The following is a 27,047-nucleotide window of genomic DNA, read 5'->3' as shown; positions in this document are numbered from 1 at the left end:
CATTGTAGTTTCGAAGATTGGGAGGTGGCCTCACTGAACAGTTTTCCCAGGGTACATGGGGCAAATGTAGGAACAGTACTTTCCCTGGCTGAGGAGTTTAGAACTAAGGATCAAGTCTGAACATTACGGGTAGGGTATTGGGACTGAAATTAGACATTTCTTCACTCAAGAGGTGGTAAATTTTGAAAATTGCATCCCTGACGGCAGTAGAGATTCATCATTAAGAACATTCAAAGCAGAGATTAGATTTTTCTTGATGAGGAAGGGCTTGAGTGATTATGGGGAGATAGCAGGAGAATGGGGTCGAGAAGGGAAAATAAATCAGCCATGACTGAATTGCAGAGTAGACTCAATGGACTGAAGGACCTAATTTTGCTCCTATGTTCTGTGGTCTAATTGCTGGATATTAGAGAAGAAAGGGTTGTAGATATAGGGATAGAAAGTGCTGTTGACCTTGAAGCTCAGCCATTATCATTGAATGAAAGAGCAGGTTCAACGGGTCAAATGGCATAACCCTATTCATATTTTTCTTGTGCTGCTCCATTAATCTCCAAATAAAAAGGACGACAGGTGACTCTTCCCATTCCCTTTGTCTGCATTTCCAAAATGATTTGTTTGATCTTTTTTTCACAATTGGAAAATTCTACTGTGATCATTGGCAAATGCTGCATGATAGGAAAGCTTTTTGAAATTACTATTGTGAGCCTTCACTGTTTTGTGACTGTGATCTCTGATAACCAGCTCAGTGAAAGACCCACAGTGGCAGAACTCCAGGCAAGAAAAATCCTACGGTTCCACGAGTATGTTGAAGTGACTGATGCTCACGACTATGATCGACGTGCAGAGAAGCCTTGGACGAAATTAACACCAGCAGATAAGGTACTGAGGACTTTATAGTTAACTGTAACGTTGTCATTAACTGACTGTAAAATGGACTGCTTTCATACAACATGAGCTTGGATGGCAGTTGAGTTAAGAGCATCTGACAAGTGTTCATTAACATCACTACCACTTCGTTTTCTCAAGCAGAGTGAGAAGCGTCCAAGATAGACACAAAATGCCGGAGTAACTCAGCGGTCAGGCAGCATCTCTGGAGAAATGGAATAGGTGACATTGTGGGTCAAGACCAGTCTTCAGACTTGTAGTTCTTCAGACTTGTAGATCTTTCTGACTTGTAAGTCACAAGAAGGGTCCCGAACTGAAACGTCACCTATTCTTTCTCTCCAAAGATGCTGCCTGACCCACTGAGTTACTCCAGCATTTTGTAACTAGCTTCGGTGTAAGCCAGCATCTGCAGTTCCTTCCTGCACGAGAAGAGTCTAATCGTCAGTGTTCTGTGAGGGATTCTGAAAATCTCACAAGAGCATGAGCAATCTGTAGCTACCTAAAATTTAAAGAAACATTCTGGTCAGCATACAAATTGTTTGTAAGCGTCCACTCGTCCCTCTTGATCTTGGCCTGGCCAGAAATACTTTAAATCTTTTCTTCCACATGTTAATTCAACTTTGTTTTAATTTAACCTATGCTGATTGTTTCAACTGTTGCAAGTTGCAATCTTGTTGCAAGTTCAACATTCTAATCTGTCATAGAGTGATACAGTGTGGAAATAGGCCCTTAGGCCCAATTTGCCCACATCGGCCAACATGTCCCAGCTACACAAGTCTCACCTGCCAGCATTTGGTCCATATCCCTCCAAACTTGTCCTATTCATGTGCCTGTCTAACTGCTTCTTAAATGTTGGGATAGTCCCTGCTTCAACCACCTCCTCTGGCAGCTTGTTCCATACATCCACCACCCTTTGTTAGCCCTCCGATTCCTATTAAATCTTTTCACCTTCACCTTACACCTATGCTCTCTCGTCCTCAATTCACCTACTCTGGGCAAGATACTCTGTGCATCTACCCAATCTACTCCTCTCATGATCTTATACACCTCTGTAAGATCACTCCTCATTCTCCTGCGCTCAAAGGAATAGAGTCCCAGCCTACCCAACCTCTGCCTATAGTTCAAACCCTCTATTCCTGACAACATCCTCGTAAATCCTCTCTGTACCCTTTCCAGCTTGACAACACCTTTCCTATAACACGGTGCCCTGAACTGAATACGATACTCTAAATGGGGCCTCACCAACGTCCTATACAACTGCAATATGACCTCCCAACTACTATACTCAATACTCTGGCTGATGAAGGCCAATGTGCCAAAAGCCTTTTTGACCACATGATCTACCTGCGACTCCATCTTCAGGGAGCTATGCACTTGCACTCCTAGATCCCTCTGGTCCACAATATTACCCAGACTACCATTCACTGTAGGTCCTGTCCATGTTAGACTTTCCAAAATGCAACACCTCCCATTTTTCTGCATTAAATTCCATCAACCATTCCTCAGCCCACTTGGCCAATTGATCCAGATCCTGCTGCAATTTTTCACAACCATCTTCACTATCTGCAAAACCGCCCAGTTTTGTATCATCTGCAAACTTGCTAATCCTGCCGTGTATGTTCTTATCCAAATCATTGAGATAGATGACAAACAGTGACGGGTCCATCACCGTACTCTGAGGCATACCATTAGTCACAGGTCATGCTGAATGAATGCCTTCTAAATCCTTTGAATTATCAATAACTTTAAAAAATATATTCATGGCCACTAGATTTTATCTCCCTACAAGTGGAAACATTTACACAACAAGATGAAGGGATTTGTTTGTAATGAAGAGGCTTGCTTCCATGTTTTGTTTTGAGTCCGGAAATTATTCGTTAAATAGGTCTAAACGCCTGTGTATAGATAATCCCTCTCCCTCAAAAACAAACAAAAGCAATCTTCCACGGCAAGTAATCATTCCATTTCAAAATCAGCTGTTAACCTGAAGGTGTTCTTCATTAGACATTACATGAGAGATTCTAGCACGGTACAGAAGATATTTTTGACAGATGCAATTACTTGGAATAAAAATAAAGATTTACCTCACTAAGCCTTTTCTCATGATTGCACCCTTACAGGCAGCAATACGCAAAGAACTAAATGAATTCAAAAGTCAAGAGATGGAGGTGCATGAAGAAAGCAGGATGTATACAAGGTAAATTCATTCTCTTGGGTCTCAAAATAACATGGAGGAAATATCAGTTATCTTTCTAAATAGCATACCCTTAGTTTGGAGAATGACTCCGTTGCCCAAGCAGTGTTCAGCCTTTCAGGTCGGAATCATTTCTGATTTGGTGTCCTCTACATCAGCCACCAATGTGCTGTAAAGATGGACACACAGATTTGGTGTCCACCACTTTGTATCTATCGTTGGTATAAACCAGCATCTGCACTTCCTTGTTTCTACTAGTGTGCTGTAATCTGCCTTTGTTCTTCTGAGGCATTAAATGGGGAAATCAGCTAACTCCACTCCTTCTGAACGTTGACCTTTAACTAGTGCCACAACTCCCTACCCTGTGCACAGGTGCTGTGTGTAACTTCAGCAAAAGGCAGGAGTGGTCCACTCTCATGCTTCCACGATGACAAAAGGTGCAGGAGTAGTTTGCTTACTCAATACTCATAGTCTTTGGGACAGAGTGCACAAGATTCCTCTGACGCTAAGTGGAATCAATCCTCTCCTTAGGGTCCCTGGGATTTTGTCCCTGGGTAACCTAGCTTGAATTTGTAGGAGCACGCAGTGGGTCCATCAGCCTCTGGAGTTTATTTCACCAAGTTAAGATCTTGGCTGATGTTCTGATCACTGTCGATCTGTAATTCTTAATACCCTTGTGAACATGTATAATGTGCTTTTATTATAATATGGGATCATGAAGCCCTTCATGAATGCATGATCAATATTCAAGGGCAGTGAACACCACCTGTTTTTTTTAATTCACCCATCAACACTCCCCAGATTCTAAAACTTAGTACACAGGAGAGATAATTTACAGTGGCCAATTAACCTTTAACCCACACATCTTTGGGATTTAAAGAGAAACTGGAGCACCTGAAGAAAATGTATGCAATCACGGAGAGAATATAAAAATTCTACACAGACAGCAACTTTGGAAACAAGTCACTGGAAATATGAACCAGCAAGGGCGGCACAGTGGCACAGCAGTAGAGTTGCTGCCTTACAGCACTTGCAGTGCCAGAGACCCAGGATCGATTCAGACTAGGGGTGCTGTCTGTACGGAATTTGTACGTTCTCCCCGTGACCGCATGGGTTTTATCCGAGATTTTCGGGTTTCCTCCTACTCTCCAAAGACGTACAGGTGTGTAGGTTAATTGGCTTGGTGTAATTGTAAATTGTCCGTAGTGTGCATAGGATAGTGTTAGTGTGCAGGGGATCACTGGTCGGCGCTGACTCGGTGGGCTAAAGTGCCTATTTGTGCGCAGTATCTTGAAACAACACTAAACTCAACTCTTCTCGCTGTTACACTCTGTTGCCCATTGTGTCTCAGAATCAATTTGGATGATGCATTAACCTATTAAGCCATTGAAGTGCAGGGAAAAGCTTTTCGTGTTCTCTTGACTTCCCAGATACACAGTTAATAAATCACTTTTGATCTGGGATTATGTTGTAATATGCACACAGAAGTTCCAAAGTCAGGAACAAGACCAAATAACCTGATTTTAATAATAGATAAAAAACATCATCAGGCCACAGAGAAAATGCTTTTGCTGTTCATTGAAGTACACCTCTAAAATGTTTCAAAGCTTCTTTGGAAGAGAGAGAGAGAGAGAGAGAGACTTAATTTAAGATCACTCCTAAAAGGTGGCATCTCTAACGTGGCAATGTTCCCTCAGTGCCACAAAGTGAAAGCATTAGAAATATTCAGAATTGTGCATAATCCCACAACCTTCTGACTTGGAAACAACAATCCAATTGAGACAAGATTAGGAGGAGAAACAAAACAATAAAAAGGGCTTGTATGAATTAAGATAGTTGCACACTCTGTTATTAATTATGTTTTCTCTCCTTAGGTTCCATCGGCCTTAAGAATGTGTACAGAGTAAACAGAAATCTAGCTATATGGAATCTGTGCAGAGATGGGGATGAGGCACGAGAGCTGTACCTGAAGCCATGTTGTATTGACAATGGTGTACAATGTATTCAGTACAAATTCAGTGAACCTGGTGCCATGGGAAAAGATATCAAAGCCTGATAAACATATACGTAAATCAGTTCATACATCCTCGAAGTTGAGGTTTCCCTTGATCATATCTGTTTCTGCGCCTCCAGATTTATACAATATACTAGTTGCTTCAAAATCACAGCACTTGCTAACAGTTGCTGGGATGGTGTGCTGGGGAAATGACTGTTTTTCCTTTTTTTTAAAACCAGAAATGAATGAAGAGTAGGTCTTTGTATAGACTGTGATCACCATCTCCCTATTACCTTCTCAAGACATATTATCCCTTTTGATTTTATATTTGCACATGTTTTGACGTCTCAAGGAAAGCCATTTGGAGACTATGCGTCACCCATTGCCGAATCACCCTGGACCCCAGGCTATCAGGCCTTACGTTACTGCATTATCCTCACAACCACCATCAGTTCCATGGCCTTTTAGTTGCTGGTGTCTCCAGGAGCAAAACGGACTCTTGGAATACAACAAAAACGTGGAATGACTGGAGGGTTTTGTGGCGACCAATTTCTTGTTGTAGCCACTCTCCTTTTTTTTAAAAACAAAAATCAACAAGTGCTGATTTCACTGAAGCAGGTCTCTTTTGAAAGGAATGTATTATAGCATCAGGTGCCTTTCATCCCAAGACACCACGGAAGTGGGGAAGGGTCTGGTTTTGGGCTGGGAAATTATAAACCTTTGTACATAGGCAGTGACTGGTTTGCATTGAATGTTAAATCGTGCCTCAATGAAAAAGATGCACCTCCCTATTTCATTTAGAGTGAATATGTACACAGTTGTCTTCATATTTAAATATTGAATAAAAGTATAATTGTAACTTTAAAAAAAATCAGAATCCATTTAAAACACTATACTGAATTCCTTCACAACCAAACTGTCGAACATTTCCATTCTAGTATGACATGTGTTAGCTCTTTGACATTTTAAATTGCCTTGTAATTTATGACAAATTAATTTTCCCAGTCTCGCTCTCTGGCAGACGATAGCATAGACAGATCGGCAGTGAAGAATGCAATTTGTTTTTCAACTCCTGTAACTCAATCATCTTACGTGCGTTATATTCGATCTTCAGCTAAGTGAGCGGCTCAGTTAATTCCAATCCTTTTTCGCAGTGGAATGCGAATAATGGGTGGAAATGATCTACTGAACTTGCTGAGTGTTTTGGTTTTTCTTGGGAACTTGTGAAGCACTTGATGGATTTCATTTGCAACATTTTCAGTCATATCATTTAAAGTTCAAGATTCTTGTTTGTTGACAGAGGAGTGGAACGGTCAAAGTACATCTTGAAGTAAAACTTTGGTGTAGACCCTGGCAGCAGGATTCTCCATAAAATCATATCTAAACAGGTGATGTGCATTTGCTGATTGAGTTGATGGGCTTCAGTAATAGGCCATAATGCTAACAAAATATTTGCAGCAGCATTGCGGTTAAAACCAGGAGATCGCTGAGCAACCATCGTATTAGTGTCAGTTTCACTGCAATGCTACATACACATCGTCAGTTTCAATCATGACAGCTGATGTGCATTGTTATTTTGTTTCTCTTCTGTTCCTCATCTATCTTTGTGCATTTAAAGTTGGTAAGAATATGGAGGGCTCTTTAATAAGAAGAAGCTTTAAAATCACACTTTCATTTAGTTTAATTCACTATTCAGGTCATTGTGACGAGGGGCATTTGAACCACATCGGTGCCACGCTCGACTATTGTTTGATGGGGTCAATAATACAGTGAAATCTCTGCCTGACAGATGACAGGGTTATAGAATGGTTGGTTAATTAATGCAATAGATAGTCACTTGTTGTGCAGCTCAAAGGTCCCTGTTCTGAACTCCTTATGTGCTAACTTGAAGCTCGCGTTTAGCAGTCTAGGCACTGTAATTATCCACGTGGGTGGGGCCTTTGGGCTGAGGAGGAAAGACAACTCGGGGTCCCCGCTCCTGATCTGTTAATTCCTGGGTGGGAAGCCCACATGCAGGACACGATGTGGTGGGTTATTGAAGAGCCAAGTTGCACTTGAGGAATAGCCACATGGGGCAAGTACTCGAGGGTTTCCAGGGCTGCACTCCTCTGGTCTGTGACCATGAGACGGAAGGTGGGAAACTAGGAGCGCTGTGACACACTGGAGCCTAATGGGCCTGCTACACTGCTAAATATTAAATATTAGTATTTTTATTAAGCCAGTACATACAATGTTGCAGGGTTAACAATGCCCTCCTCTCTTTGGAATTGAATTATTGCACATGTATGTAATATTTTTAGCAAGATATGTTAATGTTAATACAATTCCTTTTTGTAAAGCGTTGGATATCTCAAAATGGTCTTCCTTGTACCTCTTCTCCCCGATACAGCTAATGAGTTTATGAATTGAACGCACATCATGGTGTTTTTGTGTTTGAGGGGATCCAGGATTTAAAATTGACTCTCAACCTTTGTCTGTAGTTGTTCCTCGATTATGAAATGCAGCTGGGCTGGGGGAGGAAGGTCAAAAGACCAAATTGAAATCCAGCCTCTCCCATCAGAAATTTTAAACAAAGACAAGCAAATTTTTTTGCAGTCTGTATAGTTGTCGTATGTACATTTTCATATGAGTTGTAAATAATTGAACAATTATTGTTGCTCTTATAAATTGTTTTTTTTTTGGTGTATTTTGTTCTCATTCAATGCTGCTTTCTTTTATTAAAAAATAGATTCCTATTAGTTGAGAATCCGTTTTTATAATGTCCATCTTATATCGAAGCTATTTCAGTAAGCTTTGCAGTGCAAGCAGAGTGGAAATTCCCACGCAATCTGGATGCACATAATGTGAAAGGAGTTGCCTGGTTAGGGTTAACAGGAACCATAATGGTATATGGACACGCTGATCTGTTCTGTATTCATGCCTACTATATTCTGTTGTGCTGAAGCAAAGCAAGAATCTCATTGTCCTATCTGGGACACATGACAATAAACTCTCTTGAATCTTGAATCTAAACTGCTGGCTGTTTTGGGGTGACACAAGACTCTGTCCTGATTTGTGCAAATAAAACTGAAGAAGGGTCCTGACCAGAAACATTGTCCATCCATGTCCTCCAGAGATAGTGCCTTACCCACTGAGTTACTCCGGCACTTTGCATTCTGAAGATTCTATGCAAGATTCCAGCATGAGTGAATGCTTTATTGTCACAAATCGCATTGAAATTCTTTGCTTGCGTACCCACGGTAGGCAAATAATCGCCACATAAGGGCCCAAAGTTACAAAGTATACACAGTATCTGTGCCAGGTCCCCCTTTTGATCTTCCCCTCCCCCACCCACCCCTCATGGTAGTCCCTCCACGCCGGGTCCCCCATTGTTCTTCCCCCTCCCTCACCCCCCCCCCCCCCCCCCCCCCCATCTACTCCAAAGCTGGGTCCCCGTTATTCTTCCCCCTCCCTGCCGGCAGTCCCGCAACGCCGGGTCCTCCATGGTTCCGTCCCTCGACTCTGCATCCACAGTTCCTTGTGTCTCAACTCCTCTGTGTCAATTCCACATAGCCCCCAATTCACTGTCAAAACTATATATACTATTAATATCTCCAGCGATCTAGTCTTCACAAAGTTCAGGTATTGAATGCCAAAGGTTTTACCACCCTCTGTTTTAAATGATTGCTCTCTCAAGTCTTGTCCGCTCATTAAATACTCTCCCACTGAGGGGGAACCTCAACATCATCATTGTTAAATAAGATCACCCTTTGTTCTGTTAATCTTGAAAGAATTTAAAAAACAACTAGTTTATTTAGTTTTTGTGACAAGATAGTTCTTTCATTCCAGGGACTGTCCTATCGAATCCTTTTTACTGGTATGTCTTTAGATCAAGGAAACACAGTAGTTCAGGTGTGGCCATGCCATACAATTCTAAGGTAGACAAAAGTGCTGGAAAAACTCAGCGGGTGCAGCAGCATTTATGGAGCAAAGGAAACAGTCTGAAGAAGGGTTTCTGCCCGAAACGTTGCCTATTTCCTTCGCTCCATAGATGCTGCTGCACCCGCTGAGTTTCTCCAGCATTTTTGTCTACCTTCGATTTTCCAGCATCTGCAATTCCTTCTTAAACACCATACAATTTTAACATTACTTCCCCATTTTTAAACTTCAACCACCGATCAATGAAGGCCAATTTACCATTTGCATACTTACTTGCTGTTAATTGATGATGACTTGCCAATTTTGGTGTGTTTTGTGCATAAGAATATGTAGACCCCATCTTACTCTCCTCACTTGCAATCTTCACCAATTAGAGGACCTGCCTTGTAATTACTTCTTGTCTGAAGAAGGGTTTTGGCCCGAAACGTTACCCATCTCCTTCGCTCCATAGATGCTGCGGCACCCGCTGAGTTTCTCCAGCATTTTTGTGTACCTTGTAATTACTTCTACTGAGTTCTATGATCTTGCACTTTTCCCCATTGAGCACATTTGACAAGTCTTTGCCTGATCACAAATCCAATCTATTTTCTGATCTATTATAAATATCCTTATCACTACATACACTCCTACCTATTTTCACAACGTCAGCAAACTTGGCAACCTCACAGTCTGGCACCGATGTAGAAGGTAAATAATTGAGGAAAAGGAGTTTTTAACACCATTCCAGCACAGATAAAGACACACAGTTGCTCCTCAATTATGAAATATTGTACTGGAAGGAAGGTTAAAAGACCAAGTTGAAAACCAACCAGTGCAGAAACAGGACATACAGACAGATGAGTCTAGGGAGGATAGTGCTGGAAATCCTTATGTCTTGTGGCATCAGGTCAAATATAGACTAGGAAACCTCCTTCCTCACCAGATGAATCCATGCTCCTCCATGTCAAACACTTATAAAGAGCATGGAAAGTTTCTAGGGCACAAAATGTACTCTGGCTGGGACCTTCAATATCCATCACCAAGAAAGGTTGGTTAACACCGCCAACAACCAAGCTTCGTCTTTTGTGTGGCGTGCACAGCCTAAAGTTGTCGGACAACTTGTTCTATTTGATCTTCCGTTTGTGCACGTCGAGATGATTGCACTAGTCGAAACAGGGTGGACCACGTGAAGCTTGCAATCTTCCACCCCACAACCAAGCTGAAGTCCTGAAGGTGGTGGCCTCCGGACTGTCTCAGGAAGGTAATGCACCAACAATGGATAAACCAACGGCCTTGTACTCACTAAACTCCCTATGGTGGATGCACCATTTACAATAAAATGTGTAGAAGTGACCATCATATAATCTATGTAGAGACAGACTTCCACCTTTGCACTGATAACATAAAAAGCTGTAGTAACTCTGGGTCAGACAGCATCTCTGGAGAAAAGGAATAGGTGGTGTTTCGGGTCGAGACCCTTCAGACAGTGAGTCACTCCAGCTTTTTGTGTCTATGGTTTAAACCATCATCTGCAGTTCCTTCCTACACATTTGCACTGAGAACATCCTTATTATGTTGTATGTCACAACAAACTCAGCAGAAATGACAGAGTTGTTGATGTAGCCCGTTTTATCGACTTCTTCTACAACATGCAGGCTGGGGAAAACATGGACCATTGAGACTGGTCATCCCCTCTTCTCTGCCAGTCTTACTGTCTCCGACTACATTCTATCATTGTCCCGCTCCCTCCCCTGATATCAATCTGAAGAAGGGTCTCAACCCGAAACGTCGCCCATTGCTTCTCTCCAGAGATGCTGCCTCGCCCGCTGAGTTACTCCAGCATTTTGTGTCTACCTTCGATTTAAACCTGCATCTGCAGTTCTTTTTTACACAAGTTCCCAAACCAGATGCATCAGGATAAAATGCTTTCTACAGCTATAGAAGTTGGTGTAAGTTGTTTGGGTCATGCCAAACTTTCTCAGCTATGCAATTGAGTGCACATCTACTGCACATTGCGCAGTTAAGTACACTCTGCAGTCATGGTGTTCCATCTACTGGTGGAATCTTGTAATCAAAGGTCTGCAGTCCTACTTTATGTAATGATGATTTGGTAGTGGAATCTTTTTCTAAATGCAGTTAATGAAAGAAGGTGGTTTCAAGTCCACCCACAACCTCAACAGTGGCAGGGCCCAGATTGAGTGCTAAGACAAAGCTGTTCAAACAGAAATGCAGAGTAGATGATTCACTGTGCCTTTCTCCTGAGATCACTTAACCAGTTTAGTTCACTCCATGTGACATCAAGAAATGGCTGGGTGCATTGGAAAGAGCAAAATCTGTGGAATTGGGCAACAACCCAACTTTTATTTGATTGGAGGAACTCAGCGAGATGAGCAGATTCTGTATATGGAAATGGACAGTCTTCATTTTGGGTCAGTGAAACACTTTTCATCACCTTGGTACACATGACAATAAACTAAACTGATGAACTGAGACTGATGGACCTTCATACCACTGAATTCCTCCAACAGATTGTTGCTCCATATTCCAACATCCGAGGTCCCAAATATCCTCGGGTCCAGAATTACCTGTGGTTCTATCCAGAGGTAGATAAAAATGCTGGAGAAACTCAAATTCAAGTTCAAGTGAGTTTTTTGTCATGTGTCCCTGATAGGACAATGAAATTATTGCTTTGCTTCAGCACACAGAACATAGTAGGCATTTACTACTCAGTGGGTGAGGCAGCATTTATGGTCTGAAGAAGGGTCTCGACACGAAACGTCACCTATTCCTTCGCTCAATAGATGCTGCCTCACCCGTTGAGTTTCTCCAGCATTTTTATCTACCTTTGATTTTTCCAGCATCTGCAGTTCCTTCTTAAACATGGTTCTAGCCAAGTTAGTGTCATACAGTGTGGAAACAGGCCCTAAAGCCAAACTTTTCCACACAAACCAATATGTTCCATTTCCACTAGTCCCATTTGTCTGTGTTTGGCCCATATCCCTCCAAGCCTGTCCTATCCATGTCCCTGTCCAATTGCTTCTTAAACATTGAAATAGCTCCTATCTCAAGTACCTCCTCTGGCACCATGTTCCATACACCCACAAGTTCCAGTTTAGTTCCCACATTGAAATCTACCTAACAATAAAGTAAATTACCCAAGTGTGTCCTGTTCTCAAAAAGTAAAATAAATCAAATCTGACTCTTATCACCCAATTGGTTTCCACATAATAATCGACAAAACGAAGGAAGCTGTCATTGGTATATCAAGCAGCACTTGTTCATCATTGCACAGTCTGGTTCACTCCAGGATCACCCAGTTCCAGAATTAATCACCATTTTGATCCAAAAAGCTAAGTTCCAAAGGTGAGGCTGGGTTTAACATCAAGATAAAGTTTGACCAAGCGTGCCATCAAAGAGCCCTGGTAAAATTGAATGCACATCAAGGAAAAACCACTCCCATGGCTGAAGATGTACCTTGCATTGAGGTAAATGATTATTGTTGTTGGGGAGTCAATAATTGCAGCCCTGGGACATCACAACAATAAATCTTCAGGGTGGTGGCCTTGGATAAACCATCAGTTGCTTTCCTTACATTGTAAGGTCAGAATCTGAGGTGTTTGCTATTGATTGCATAATGTTCAGTTCACCCCCCCCCCCCGACTCTCGACACAAAACATCAACTTTTCCTTTGCACCAGAGATGCTGCCTGATCTGCTGAGTCACTCCAGCATTTTGTGTCCCTTTGCAACACCTTGGCAAATGAAGTAGCCTATGCCTGCATGCTGCAAGGCTCAGGCAACATTCATCATGTGCCAATAGGTGGCAATAGCAACGTTCACATCAAATAGGTGCCAGTGTAATGACTACTGATTCGGAGGCCGATTAGGAAAGGGGGAGATGCAACGAGTCCTGGGTGTCATGATACACCAGTCATTAAAAGTAGGCATGCAGGTGCAGCAGGCAGTGAAGAAGGCGAATGGTATGTTAGCATTCATAGCAAAAGGATTTGAGTATAGGAGCAGGGAGGTTCTACTGCAGTTGTACAGGGTCTTGGTGAGACCACACCTGGAGTATTGCGCACAGTTTTGGTCTCCTAATCTGAGGAAAGACATTCCTGCTATAGAGGGAGTACAGAGAAGGTTCACCAGACTGATTCCTGGGATGTCAGGACTTTCATATGAGGAAAGACTGGATAGACTCGGTTTGTACTCGCTAGAATTTAGAAGATTGAGGGGGGATCTTATAGAAAATTACAAAATTCTTAAGGGGTTGGGCAGGCTAGATGCAGGAAGATTGTTCCCGATGTTGGGGAAGTCCAGAACAAGGAGTCACAGTTTAAGGATAAGGGGGAAATCTTTTAGGACCGAGATGAGGAAAACATTTTTCACACAGAGAGTGGTGAATCTCTGGAATTCTCTGCCACAGAAGGTACTTGATGCCAGTTCATTGGCTATATTTAAGAGGGAGTTAGATGTGGCCCTTGTGGCTAAAGGAATCAGGGGGTATGGAGAGAAGGCAGGTACAGGATACTGAGTTGGATGATCAGCCATGATCATATTGAATGGTGGTGCAGGCTCGACGGGCCGAATGGCCTACTCCTGCACCTATTTTCGATGTTTCTATGTCTATGTTTCTACCTCCAGCAGAGTGTCTATTCACACATGCTTGAATTCAATGGCTTTAGAATCACCAGTTTCAACATCCAAAACTCATATGGACTAGCCAAATAGACAATGGGTGCAGGAGTAGGCCATTTGGCCCTTCGAGCCATTCAATGTGATCATGGCTGATCATCCCCAATCAGTACCCTGTTCCTGCCTTTTCCCCATATCCCCTAACTCTGCTATTTTTAAGAGCCCTATCTAGCTCTCTTGAAAGCATCCAGTGAACCTGCCTCCACTGCCCTCTGAGGCAGAGAATTCCACAGACAGATGAAGAGAAGTTCTTCTTGTGTATGGCGTGCACAGCCTAAAGTTGTGGGACAACTTGTTCTATTTGATTGTGCACACCAGGTTGATTGCATTCGTTGAAACAGGGCGGACCACGTGAAGGTTGTAATCTCCCACCGCTAAGAGAAGTTCAGAGACTGGATATCCTGTGGCGAACCTCCAAATATCCCAAGCCCTTTTAACAGATGTGATGGAATAATCTCCATTTGCCTTTATGAATAAGGATGGGACACCTTACATGGGTTGCCAGGACCCGAGGGTATGAGCTATAGAGAGGTTGAGTACGCTAAGGCTATATTCCTTGGAGCGGAAGGTGTACACAATCATGAGAGGAATAGATCGAGGAGATGCACAGCTTCTAGCCCAGAGTAAGGGAATCAAGGACCAGAGAACACAGGTTTAAAGTGATGGAGAAAAGATTTAATAGAAATCTGAGGGGTACATTATTCACAGAAAGGGTGTTGAGTGTATGGGACGAACTGCCGGAGGAGGTAGTGGAAGCAGATATCGCAAACGTTTAAACAATTAAACAGGTATATGGGTAGGACAGGTCTAGAGCGATATAAGAGCTAAGCGCAAGGCAGGTGAGACTGGTGTAGATGGGACATGGTGGCCTGTGTGGACAAGTTGGGCCGAAGGGCCTGTTTCCATGCTTTATGACTCAATGACTTTATGACATTTAAGGCACCAGATTCTCTCTGAGATCCAGCAGTCACCATCCAATGTCCCCTGACAAAATGTTAAATGGTCAGCTCGACATAGATTACAAGACCTACACCAACCCCAAACCAATTAGGAGCAGACGAGGGCATTCGATCCAATTTGTGATCCCAGCTACAAAGACAGATGTGTACAGCAATTCGTTCTTCCCCCGCACAATTAAAGCATGGAATAATCTCCACCCTACTATAGTTACCCAACCAGATGCAACTAAATTTAAAGTAACTCTTTCTCCCCAATAACCCTTTCTGGCTTAAGCACTCCCTTCACCACCTCCAGTTTAAATTCCATTTGGAATATTTTGGAGGACCAAGAAACCAAGAACTCTTAGTCTGAAGTTCAAGTTCAAGTTCAAGTGAGTTTATTGTCATGTGTCCCTGATAGGACAATGAAATTCTTGCTTTGCTTCAGCACACAGAACTTAGTAGGCATTTACTACAAAACAGATCAGTATGTCCATATACCATGATATAAATATATACACAACTTCCCCTTACATGTTTTTCCTCTACCTGCTAAATTTTTGTAAGGTGCCCTTGAGACTCTTGAAGGGCGCCCATAAATAAAATGTATTATTATTATTATGAATACATAAACTGATAAAGTGCAAATAACAGAAAATTGTTATTAATAATCAGAGTTTTGTCCGAACCAGTTTTAATAGCCTGATGGCTGTGGGGAAGTAGCTATTCCTGAACCTGGTTGTTGCAGTCTTCAGGCTCCTGTACCTTCTACCTGAAGGTAGCAGGGAGATGAGTGTGTGGCCAGGATGGTGTCTCTCGACCCGAAACGTCACCCATTCCTTAACTCCAGAGATGCTACATCAATACCAACGCTTAAAATGTGGACTGTTGGACCCGCCACTACGAAATCAGGCAAACGCCTCCGTTGCCATGGAGTGAGAACGGAGAGGTCTTGAAGGAGTTTCTTCCCAGAGGCAATTCGGACTGTAAACACGCCTTTCTCAAAAGGGACTTTCAACTGGACTACAGAACGTCAAGACCTTAAATAATTATCTCCTATTCTGTTCACTAATATCTGTCTTATGATTGTGTTTATAATTTGTTTGGTTGTTTTGTTGTTTGTCTTTTGTACAAAAGTCCGGGAGCATTGCCACTTTCATTTCACTGCACATCTCGTATGTGTATGTGACAAATAAACTTGACTTGACTAATAAACTTGACTTGAGTGTGTCGCCAGGATGGTGTCTCTCGACCCGAAACGTCACCCATTCCTTAACTCCAGAGATGCTGCCTGACCCGCTGACTTACTCCAGCAATTTGTGTCTAACTCGGGTTTGTGAAGCGTTGCGTCTCTCGGCCTGTCCGCGGCACTGCAGCGGGAGGAGGCGGTGGGTGGGTCTCTCTCTCTCTCCGCGGGGGGAGGGAGCGCTCGTCGGCGGCTGCCCTATAAAAGGGCGTGTAAGGGGAGTGCGCGGTCTCTTGCAGCCGCCGAGTGAGGGAGGGAAGGAGGGAGTGAAGCGTCATCCAGCAGGTGAGGCATCCTCGCAGCAGTGAAGGATAAAGCCGGACCTCACAAAGAGATCTATCCGTACGTTATTCAAGAACCCAGGCCCACGCTAACCGAACTCGGAATTCCCACCCCAGAGGAGATAGGTCTAGACAAATTATAATATTATACTTTGACGGTTTCCAGACCTTCATTTGATGTGATTGTACATGATACAAGATACAGTGTGAAATATTACTATCGGACATTTAATTCTGTTATGTTGTATGTATTCTGTTCCCCTATGAACTTAGTTCATTAAACAGTGGCCCGATACATTGGGGGGAAAAAAGTCATCGGGCAGGTGAGCAGCGGCGCGTGTAGGCCCCGGGAGTAGCGGTGTGTGTGTGCGTGTAGGCCCCGGGAGTAGCGGCGTGAGGAGGCCCTCAACGCGGCCTGGGAGCAGTGGCGTGTGTGTAGGCCCCGGGGAGTAGCGGCGTGTGTGTAGGCTCCGGGAGCGGCGGTGTGTGTGTAGGCCCCGGGCAGCGGCGGTGTGTGTGTGTGTAGGCCCCGGGAGTAGCGGTGTGTGTGTGTAGGCCCCGGCGGCGGTGTGTGTGTGTAGGCCCCGGGAGCGGCGGTGTGTGTGTGCAGGCCCCGGGAGCAGCGGCGTGTGTGGAGGCCTGTGTGTGTAGGCCCCGGGAGCGGCGGTGTGTGTGTCGGCCCCGGGAGCGGCGGTGTGTGTGTGTGTGTAGGCCCCGGGAGCGGCGGTGTGTGTGTGTGGGAGGCCCCGGGAGCGGCGGCGTGTGTGTAGGCCCCGGGAGCGGCGGCGTGTGTGTGTGTGTGTAGGCCCCGGGAGTAGCGTGTGTGTGTAGGCCCCGGGAGTAGCGGCGTGTGTGTAGGCCCCGGGAGGCGGCGGCGTGTGTGTAGGCCCCGGGAGCGGCGGTGTGTGTGTGTGTGTAGGCCCCGGGAGCAGCGGCGGTGTGTGGGGCCCCGGTAGTAGCGATGTGTGTGGAGGCCCCGGGAGCGGCGGTGTGTGTGTAGGCCCCTGCGGCGGCGTGTGTGTGTGTGTGTAGGCCCCGGGAGCAGCGGCGTGTGTGTAGGCCCCGGGAGTAGCGATGTGTGTGTAGGCCCCGGGGAGTAGCGATGTGTGTGTGGGCCCCGCAAGCGGCGGTGTGTGTGTGTGTAGGCCCCGGGAGCGGCGGCGTGTGTGTGTGTAGGCCCCGGGAGCGGCGGTGTGTGTGTGTGGAGGGCCCGGGAGCGGCGGCGCGTGTGTGTAGGCCCCGGGAGCGGCGGTGTGTGTGTGTGTGTAGGCCCCGGGAGCAGCGGCGTGTGTGTAGGCCCCGGGAGCAGCGGCGTGTGTGTAGGCCCCGGGGAGCAGCGGCGTGTGTGTAGGCCCGGGAGCGGCGGCGTGTGTGTGTAGGCCCCGGGAGCAGAGGTGTGTGTGTAGGCCCCGGAGAGCGGAGGTGTGTGTGGAGGCCCCGGGAGCAGCGGCGTGTGTGTAGGCCCCGGGAGCAGCGGTGTGTGTGTGTGTGTAGGCCCCGGGAGCGGCGGTGTGTGTGGAGGGCCCCGGGAGTAGCGGGGTGTGTGTGTGTAGGCCCCGGGGAGTAGCGGCGGCGTGTGTGGAGGCCCCGAGAGTAGTGGCGTGTGTGTGGAGGCCCCCCGGAGTAGCGGCGTGTGTGTAGGCCCCGGGACCGGCGGCGGTGTGTGTGAGGCCCCGGGGTAGTAGCGGTCGTGTGTGTGTGTGGAGGCCCCGGTGTGTGTGGAGGCCCCGGGTAGCGGCGGTGTGTGTGGAGGCCCCGGGAGCGGCGGTGTGTGTGTGTGTGTAGGCCCCGGGGAGCGGGGCGTGCGTGTAGGCCCCGGGACCGGCGGTGTGTGTGGAGCCCCCGGAGCGGAGGGGTGTGTGTAGGCCCCCGGGGAGCGGCGGTGTGTGTGTGTAGGCCCCGGGAGTAGGCGGTGTGTGTGTGTAGGCCCCGGGAGTAGCGGTGTGTGTGTAGGCCCCGGGAGCGGCGGTGGTGTGTGTGTGTGGAGGCCCCGGGAGCAGCGGCGTGTGTGTGTGTAGGCCCCGTGAGCGGCGGTGTGTGGGAGCGGCGGTGTGTGTGTAGGCCCCGGGAGCAGCGGTGTGAGCGGCGGTGTGTGTGGAGGCCCCGGGAGTAGCGGCGTGTGTGTGGAGGCCCGGGAGCAGCGGTGTGTGTGTGTGTAGGCGGGCGTGTGTGTGTGTAGGCCCCGGGAGCAGCGGTGTGTGGATGAACTTCTATTCACTGGAATTTTAACGGATAAGAGGGGATCTAATAGAAACATATACAATTATTACGGGATTAGGAATACCGTGTAGCCCATTCAGAACTGAGATGAGGAAAAACGTTTTCATTGTGAATTTGTGGAATTCTCAGCGCCAGGGACCCGGGTTCGATCCCGACCACGGGTACTGTCTGTCCGGAGTTTGTACGTTCTCCCCGTGACCTGTTGGATTTCTCCCGTTCCATCCCACACTGCAAAAGACGTTAATTTTGCATGAGGAACAGCGGATTTGTTTACGCTAATTGACCGTAAATTGTCCCTGGTTCTAAAGTGAGTGGATGAAGTAATAGATCTCGGGTTTGGAGTTATTATTCTTGTGATTGGGGGAGTTTCTTTCTCCCGTGCCCGGCCGACAGATTATGGCTCTCCCTCGGGTTACGAGCGCCAGCGTTGCGGGTAGGGTCCGGCGGGGTGGGGTTTACCGGTTGCCGTGGGGCTCTAGGGACCGTCTCCCCGGGAGGTCAGTGTGCGGCTTCATCCGGCCTCTGATACGAACAACTCACTGAGCAAACCCCCACACTGACCTGTAATTTGTCGTCGTAAATCACTCCACGTGTGTGAAGAGCGGGGGATGTGGGAGAGGATGGGGATACAGGCAATTAGTGTAAACGTGTTTAATGGAGAGCATGGTCTGGTGTACAAAGGTCTTGCCTCTCATTATATGATCACGACTAAAATATGGACCCTGGCAATTTGTTTCCTGTGATTTAAGTTATTTGTTTCCATCTAGCTCCTGACCACGCGTTTCCAATCCTTGTTTTCCAGCCTGAATGGCTGCCTTTTAACTCGTATTTCTAATGCTTGTTTTATGTCCTTTCCCATCATCAATGGGACCAGGATGTATTCCCTGCATTTATTGCATCATGAACTTTGAGATATAATGTATATTATCTATAGCACATCTTGCTTTTCTTTTCCTGAGAGGAACCACTGCATGTGTCATTAAAGAGGCAAATTTAATTTGGATCATAATGGAGGTTAAGTCTGCAAGTGGGACTATATTAATATTTTGGATAGCCTTATTAGTTTTCGAATATGGCTTGGGATCTGTTCAGGTAGTTGTACATGCAAGGAGTAGATACAGAATGAGATGCGGTGCATAATCAAAAGATACTTGGGTTAAGAGTTATGATGTGACCTGTGGACATGTGCAATGGTCTTTCTGATGCAGTAAATATTAAGTTTTTGCATTGGCTAAAATGCTGTGTTTGAGACTGTTTAAATTAAAACATACTGGGGCTGATGGCGAAATGGTAATATTGTAAATTATTCAACTGCACTTGTTACTTTCCACAGTACAATGGCATCATCTAGTGGTCATGGGAATCGATTCCTGAGACGAGCTGCAGTACTTATGGAGGTAAATGTTTAATTTTTATCAATTTAATGCTTTTTCAACGTAACAAATTTATTTGATTTATGTATAGATTTTCATTAACAGGTGAAAGTTCCATGATGTTCATAACTATCCATTGGATACATATCAGATGGGGCTACATGAATAACTGGATAAATGTCGCTGAATGTCTTAAGGTAATTGGTTCTGATATTTGATGTGAATTAAGAAAAGTGAACACTTAGTTATTTATAAAAGTAACTGTGCACATTCTAGCAGTCTTTGTTGTGAAGTGCCTGCACTATTTTCTTTACTTTGTGCAAGACAAGCTTAGTACAGGTGACCCCTGTGTTGTTGTGTCCTTGCAACATGAACTGCGTCAGTTTTCTGTGAAATGAAGTTACATCATCTGTGTTTTAAGAAGGAACTGCAGATGCTGGAAAATCGAAGATACACAAAAATGCTGGAGAAACTCATCAGATGCAGCAGCATCTATGGAGCGAAGGAGATGGGCAACGTTTTCGGGCAGAAAGCCCATCTCCTTCGCTCCATAGATGCTGCTGCACCTGATGAGTTTCTCCAGCATTTTTGTGTACCTTGCATCATCTGTGTATGCTTTGGGAAATGAGAGTTGACTTCGACTGGTATGGGTAGCACCCTAGATATTCCTGAGGCACCATAGTATCTGCAGTGACCAAGAAGGTGAACCTTCTGTGGTCTACTTGATTGGGGGAAATGATTGAAAATTTGTGGGTGAGATTGAGGATGGGGTGGAAAATGCTAATACTCCAGGAAGGTTGATGGCTTATTCTGATTTGTTTTAATGCGTTTCTTCTCCAGGGAGACTGAATTCTATACATGTCCAATGTGGATGAAGATTGCAAGTCGCGACTGAGAACAGACATATTTCAGGTGAGGTAAGCTGACGAATCTCTTTATTTAAAAAAATAAATAAATAATGAAGCCCCCCCCCCCCCCCCAACGTGGACATCCAGCAGCCCCTGTTTGGCACTGTCCGTGTGGTGTATGGGAGCGTAGACTTTGGTCTATGACGTACAGTCCCGTTCCATGTCGTTGGAGAGCAACCATGTCCCTGGCTTTGAGCTGGTGAGGACTGCATCCTGTATATTCCTAGACCTCCCCTGTCTGCTGTGACTGGGAAGATAAACCATACAGGGTACATGCCTATAACATCTGATGAATCATTTGGCATTTTAGCCTGATGACCTTTGATCAGGATGTCAAGTGCTTTGGGCATTTTCTGTTTTGATTTTTAGCATCTGCAGCTTTTTGCTTTCAGATCCTACTTTTGCAACTGTAGTGTTACATATTTTGTTAGTCTCAAACATTGGGTAGTGATTAAATCACAGGGCAGGCGCGGGCACACCGCGACGCCCTGTGTCTCCCTTTCAAGGGAGATGCTAAAAATGCATTTCGTTGTCTCTGTACTGTACACTGACAATGACAATAAATTGAATCATTTCATTTCATTTCAAATCAGCATGGTCAACAATGGGCAATCTCTTTTCAAAGATCTTGATGGATTATGTTGTAGTTTTCTACAATTGTATATGTATCTTAAAAGAGACTGCTCTTGAACAGATATCGATGGGGGGGGGTGAAAAGATAGTGCTGAAGTAACTGATCTGGCAGCATCTGTGGAGAACATAAATAGGTGATGTCTGAAGAAGGGTCTCGACCCAAAACCTCGCCCATTTCTTCTCTCCTTAGATGCTTTCTCTCCTGCTGAGTTACTCCAACATTTTGTGTCTATCTTTTATTTAAGCCAGCATCTGCAGTTCTTTGTTTAAGAAGAAACTGCAGATGCTGGAAAATTGAAGGTAGACAAAAATGCTGGAGAAACTCAGCGAGTGAGGCAGCATTTATGGAGCGAAGGAAATGGCAATGTTTCGGGTCAAAACCCTTCTTCGGACATCTGCAATTCTTTCCTACACATGAATAGGTGATGTTTCAGGTCATGCCCTTTGAACTAACATTATTGGTTCTTACCTGTTTTGATGTGATTGTCAACAAGTGGCTTGGTTAAATGATGTTGATGAGGTTCAATTTTTAACATCTAATGTTTACTGCTGTGATGACCAGGTGCTGTTCTCCTATGTGTGTGTGTGTGCGTGTCATGATATCAGATTTCGAAACCAAGCATACCATTACTTTGGCTAATGTGAACCTGTATTATTGAGTGGGCAGTTGAAAAAAAAAGCTTTATTATTGTCACTTTATTGATGCCGTGGTGACTTTTGTGGAAGTAAAAATAGTGTCTTGTTTTACTGGTTGGATGGAAGAATTTTGAGATTATCCACTGCATTTTGGGGCTTTAGCCCTCTCAAAAGTATCCCATAATGTGCATCATTGGGTACGGTCATCAAAAATAACGTCAACTAATTTCATGGCTAATTACTATTAAACTAAATTTTCTACTAGTTTCTTTGGGATTCTCATTCAATATTGATGAGCATGAAATCTTTATGGTCTTTGAATACAAGAATTTAAGGTTGAGTTGAATATAATTGAAGAAACCAGGCCAATAAGTTAAACGTGGTTTTGCTTGTAGCTTTTTCAGTAAGAGTGATGTGGAGAACGCCAAATTAAATTATGCCTTTTGTTTGCAGGAGGGAAAATTTGGCAAAGGTAGCCGAGATCTTATGGTGAGTATTAGTTGCTGCACCAAATTTAAGATCCAAGTAGAATATTACACATTTATTTGTACATGGTCCCAATTATATTTGTAATTGTATGCTGTGCCAATTTGCAAACTACTCTTTGTAAAGCCATGGTCTTGCAAATATGGCCAGTAGTGGATTTGGCACCTCCATTAATGTTCCAATGTGGGCATCCAGCGAGGTTACTCTTGCCTGGCTCTGTCTGTATGGCGTGTAGGAGCATAGACTTGTAGTCTATGATGTATAGTCCTGTTCCATGACATTGGAGAGAAAGCATGTCCCCAGTCACTGGGCTGGTGAGGGCAGCACCCTGTATATTCCTAGACCTTCTCAGTCTTTGCAGTGTCTGAGGAGATAAACCATGCAGGATACAATTGCTTCCTTGAGTCTGGAATACAGATGAGTGAATGGTATTGATTTTGGTTGATTGGTGACTTTGTTGATCTGCTTTGCTTTAGTGTTGCACAGTACCAAAGATGTGTCCATCTTCAACTGGGGAATCGGCTGAAAGCCAGGAATGCAGGGCGATGCAGTGCAAAGAGGTGATTATTTGTTGAAATGTTTATTCCTTAGTATAAGAGTATCTCTAAACTAAAGAAACCCAACGTGGACATCCAGCAAGTTTATTCTTGTCTGGCTCTGTCCGTGTGGCATGTGGGAGCGTAGACCTTTGGTCTGTGACGTACAGTCCCATTCCATGACGTTGGAGAGCAAGCGTCCCCCAGCTTTTAAGCTGATGAGGACTGCATCGTGTATATTCCTAGACCTTCTCAGTCTACAGTGGTTGGGAAGATAAACCATGCGCGGTACAATAACCTTGCAAACCAGAAACTATCAAACCATTGATTGAGATCACGCAACAAATTGGGCAGTGTTAGACTTGCGCTTGCAATTTCCCTGGGCATCAAGCTGCCCTCAATACTATCAGAGCTGCCAAGTAGTATGGATTTTCGGTATTTTGTACGGAAATGCGATAAGAATACTGATGTGCGATTTTGTGTTGGTAAATACGGATTTTAAATACAGTTCAGTTAAATCAGAAGGGTCTTGACAAGAAACGTCACCCATTCCTTCTCTCCAGAGTCGCTGCCTGTCCAGCTCCAGGTTTAAATAGCGCTGTCGGTTTAACGCGTGGAAATTTAAACAAACTGTCGGCTGCAGTGCTATGGGCTTTAAACATGGCGCTAAGGCCACAGCGCTATGGGTCACAGACTGTTCAGGAAAATTATCGTATAACAATGAGCCTTTGGCATTCTCTTTCTCTGGAGGTTGAGCCTTTGATTATTTTTCAGGGAATGGTAGAATGCTGGTTACCAGTGGGATATTGGGATTGGCCTTGATTTTACAGAGTGGTGGGCTCAAGGGGAGGGAGGGAGCCTTCCAAAATAGCATAATCTGGTGCTGAAAGCAGGAAGCAGCCATTCAAACGGCAGTATACAACGTGATGGCAATGAATGCACAGTCAAGTAAGGTGTGTAGTATGATCGCACATGGGTATGATCGCACATTTTAAAAAAACCCAATTCTTTTCCGGCAAAATGGCACCGTGTAAAAACACTAATTTCCAAAATACTGGAAAATACTGATTTTCAGGTATTAGAATGCTGAAATGCTCTTGACAACTTGGCAGCTCTGTATTAAACCAGTGGTGCAATGGTAGAGTTGCTGCCTTACAGCACCAGAGAACCGGTTCGATACCAACTACAGGTGCTGTCTGTACGGAGATTGTATGTTCTCTCTGACCGTGTGGGTTTTCTCTGGGTGCTCTATGATTTCCTCTGCATCCCAATGTATATTGGGAGAGATTTTGATATTTCTAATAATAGTTAAGAACTATGCTTATTTGCCAATTGCAACGATTCTGGTTTATTTCAGGTTCCCTGGTACACCAGCAAGAAGGCCAACAAGACGTTCCACCGTATATGTACTAGGGAGGAGGATTTCAACCAGGCCACAAGCACCCTTTTCACCGCCCTCAGACAGAGGGGTTACTGCAAACGTAAATTAAGACACATTAAGTCAGATTTTCTAAAAAGCAAACAAGCGCCCAGACCTAGGCTGGGGACGACATTGAACTTGCCACTAATAACAAGATATGGCAACATGGCTGTCCAGGCTCACAAAATAGTCAAGGGCCGGTTTGAACAATTCCAAAGGGGATTTGCCACACTAAAGGGGTACAAGGTAATGTCAGCATACAAAAATCTGAAGGACATCCTGGTCAGTACAAGTCTACACACAGCCACAGACTGTGGGCAGAGATGGTGTGGAGCCTGCACCCACTTAGTAATAGAAAAAATATACAGAACAGTGTAACAGGGAAGAGAGGCCAGACAGCGCAGAGGATAACCTGTGAGCAAAAGAATGTGGTGTATGCAATTAGTTGTAAAGAGTGCAACTTACTGTACATAGGCGAAACTGGTAACAGCATCAGAGTCAGACTGACAGGACACCTCAGCAACATCACAAGGGGGGACCAATCCATACCCATTAGCAGACACTTCCAGCAACATGGGATCCAGTCCCTAGAGATCATGGGCCTGGAAACAAACATAAATTGGACAATAGGGAGACGGAAGAGAGCAGAGAGGCGATGGTTTGAAGTGCTACAGACGAAAGAGCCCAATGGCCTAAACCTTGCATAAACTCAAACCTAGGGTGGATCCTGACTGATCAAGAAGGAACTGCAGATGCTGGAAAATCGAAGGTACACAAAAATGCTGGAGAAACTCCGCGGGTGCAGCAGCATCTATGGAGGGAAGGAGATGGGCAACGTTTCGGACCGAAACCCTTCAGATGTTTCACTTGATCGACAGATGGAATCCCATTGGGTTTTAATGCCCTTTATCCCCTGGAACTGCCAACATTTGGTTTCAAGAGGAGGGACACAATTGTTTTGAAATTTTTAATTTGATATGTACTTGTTTTTCTTTTTGTATTGCACCTTCAATAAAAGTTTGTGTTAAAGTGCAGATAAAATCATTTTGCAAATGCATCTTAACAATGCCTTAAAGGGACAGGACTGGCTTTATAAACTTGGATGACCATGGGTAATTATCAGAAATCTTATACTCCCATGTGCATTGTATTAAAGGCCAATCTGATGCTTGTGCAGCGAGCGTGTTGCATTTTCACACACCCTTTTCACAAGTTCATTACAATGCAACTATTGGTTCCTTACTGCATCTTGTAAGTGTTCAATATGGCTAAATCCCATTTCTTATTTTAAAAGTGTACTTGTTTTTTCAAAATTATTTAACTATATTCAAGCATTTTCCTAATGCCTTTAGTTTATTATTGTCACATGTACCAAAGCAAAGTTTAAATGAGATGTGGAACAGATATTTTGCAGCGGGCAGTGAAAGGTGCCTGGAATCTGCTGCTGGGGAGGTGGTGGCAGTAAGTTAAATGCTAGTGCCATTTATGACGATTTTTGCAAGGCGCTGCAAAATGCAGGGGTTGATGGTATAAGGGTCATATGCAGTTTAGTTTGGCATGTTTCTCTGGTATCCTGTCCTAGGTTCTGATCTTAGCAATATTTTTGCCTTCAATTTGATGCCATTCTTGGGTTTGCTCCTGGCTCCACATTACTCTTAAATCACAACACCCAATCCTCTGAAATTTCCATCACCTTCAACAGAATCCCACCACTAGCCACATTTTCACATCTCCACGCCTTCTGCAGGCCGTTCCCATTGCAACTCCCTGGTTAACTCATCCCTTCCTACCTAAACAACCCCCTCCCCAGGTACTTTCCCCAGCAATGCTATATCTCAGTTTTTGTGTAGATTGGCCCAAGGGAATGTGAACACAAAATGGAGATGAGCATTGCTCATTTGTTTAGAAACGGTTTTGCATAATCCTGGACTGATTGAGTAGTTTTTAAATGTTTATTGAGGGTGGAAGAGTACTGAGATAAGAGGATTTACTGATTTGGCTAAATAACATCAATCGCCTTCACCATATCTGATTTGAAGGAGTTGTACTATTTTAGTTTTAATAAGTTGTCGGGAGGATCTTGGCTCCTGCAGCCAGCGGTCAGTGATCGAGCTCAGGTGATTGGGAGGATGTCAGCTGCCCTTTGCCGGGCGATTTACCCAAGATCGGGGCTGGTCGAACCTTTTGCGACTGGATCTTCCTGACATCAGTCTCTGCCCGAGACTGCGAGCTCCTCGATGGTGAAATCGCAGCCAAAGGATCAGCTGCGATGGCAAGTCCACGGCCCCGTGGTGGGGCTCACATCTCGAGCAAGGCAGCCAGCTCCATGATGATAGGCCACAGAGCGACCGGAGATACGATCCGGAAAACAATCGCATCTCTGGCAAGGCAAGAGATTGAAAATAAAAATTCCCGTGGCCCTCTTCAACCTCTCATGTAAAACAAACCAGAGAACGTTAACATTTTTAAAACACTAAAAAGGCAGACCGTTGGTGAGGGTGCCATCACTGACGGTGCCACCTGGTGGTAGGTAACCATGAAGAAAGGGCAAGATGAGACGAGATAAAACCGGAGCTGACTTTTATTGATTTCCCTCATCCTAGCTCTCAGATTAATTTTACTGATATCACCTCCGCTAACAATGACAATAGACAATAGGTGCAGGAGTAGGCCATTTGGACCCTCGAGCCAGCACCACCATTCC

At 44.8% G+C, this 27,047-nt stretch overlaps 2 protein-coding genes and 3 non-coding genes across 16 annotated transcripts in view; all 5 read left to right on the top strand.

The window, feature by feature from the left end:
* The window catches only part of LOC129709859 (phosphatase and actin regulator 4-like), a 110,187-nt gene extending 102,374 nt beyond the window's left edge, over nucleotides 1–7,813 (top strand). For all 9 annotated transcript variants that reach the window (XM_055656488.1, XM_055656483.1, XM_055656489.1 and 6 more), the window contains 3 exons: nucleotides 742–879; nucleotides 3,006–3,082; nucleotides 4,954–7,813. In XM_055656488.1, the coding sequence (XP_055512463.1) occupies nucleotides 742–879; nucleotides 3,006–3,082; nucleotides 4,954–4,969 (231 nt within the window). In that variant the 3' untranslated portion in view covers nucleotides 4,970–7,813. The remainder of the gene's footprint in view (nucleotides 1–741; nucleotides 880–3,005; nucleotides 3,083–4,953) is intronic.
* Nucleotides 7,814–16,081: 8,268 nt separating this feature from the next.
* On the top strand, nucleotides 16,082–25,384 carry LOC129709861 (uncharacterized). 4 transcript variants are annotated; one of them, XM_055656490.1, is made up of 7 exons: nucleotides 16,082–16,135; nucleotides 19,685–19,748; nucleotides 19,830–19,921; nucleotides 20,565–20,636; nucleotides 22,355–22,390; nucleotides 22,864–22,947; nucleotides 24,281–25,384. In XM_055656490.1, exons 4-7 carry the CDS (start codon nucleotides 20,583–20,585, stop codon nucleotides 24,719–24,721), a joined length of 615 nt encoding a protein of 204 aa, XP_055512465.1. In that variant the 5' UTR covers nucleotides 16,082–16,135; nucleotides 19,685–19,748; nucleotides 19,830–19,921; nucleotides 20,565–20,582; the 3' UTR covers nucleotides 24,722–25,384. The 4 variants fall into 4 exon arrangements, with proteins under 4 accessions (XP_055512465.1, XP_055512466.1, XP_055512467.1 ...); XM_055656491.1 differs by having other exon boundaries at nucleotides 19,816–19,921; XM_055656492.1 differs by having other exon boundaries at nucleotides 16,108–16,192.
* Nucleotides 20,703–20,909, top strand: LOC129709988 (small nucleolar RNA SNORA73 family). Its single transcript, XR_008725617.1, has one exon. It is a non-coding gene; the product is annotated as a small nucleolar RNA SNORA73 family (small nucleolar RNA).
* Nucleotides 22,566–22,781, top strand: LOC129709986 (small nucleolar RNA SNORA73 family). Its single transcript, XR_008725615.1, has one exon. It is a non-coding gene; the product is annotated as a small nucleolar RNA SNORA73 family (small nucleolar RNA).
* On the top strand, nucleotides 23,007–23,219 carry LOC129709987 (small nucleolar RNA SNORA73 family). Its single transcript, XR_008725616.1, has one exon. It is a non-coding gene; the product is annotated as a small nucleolar RNA SNORA73 family (small nucleolar RNA).
* Nucleotides 25,385–27,047: the final 1,663 nt, after the last annotated feature.

Source organism: Leucoraja erinacea, chromosome 26 (assembly GCF_028641065.1).
Source record: "Leucoraja erinacea ecotype New England chromosome 26, Leri_hhj_1, whole genome shotgun sequence".
In the NCBI taxonomy this organism is placed as follows: Eukaryota; Metazoa; Chordata; class Chondrichthyes; order Rajiformes; family Rajidae; genus Leucoraja; species Leucoraja erinaceus.
This window is presented reverse-complemented; position numbering and strand designations above follow the sequence as displayed.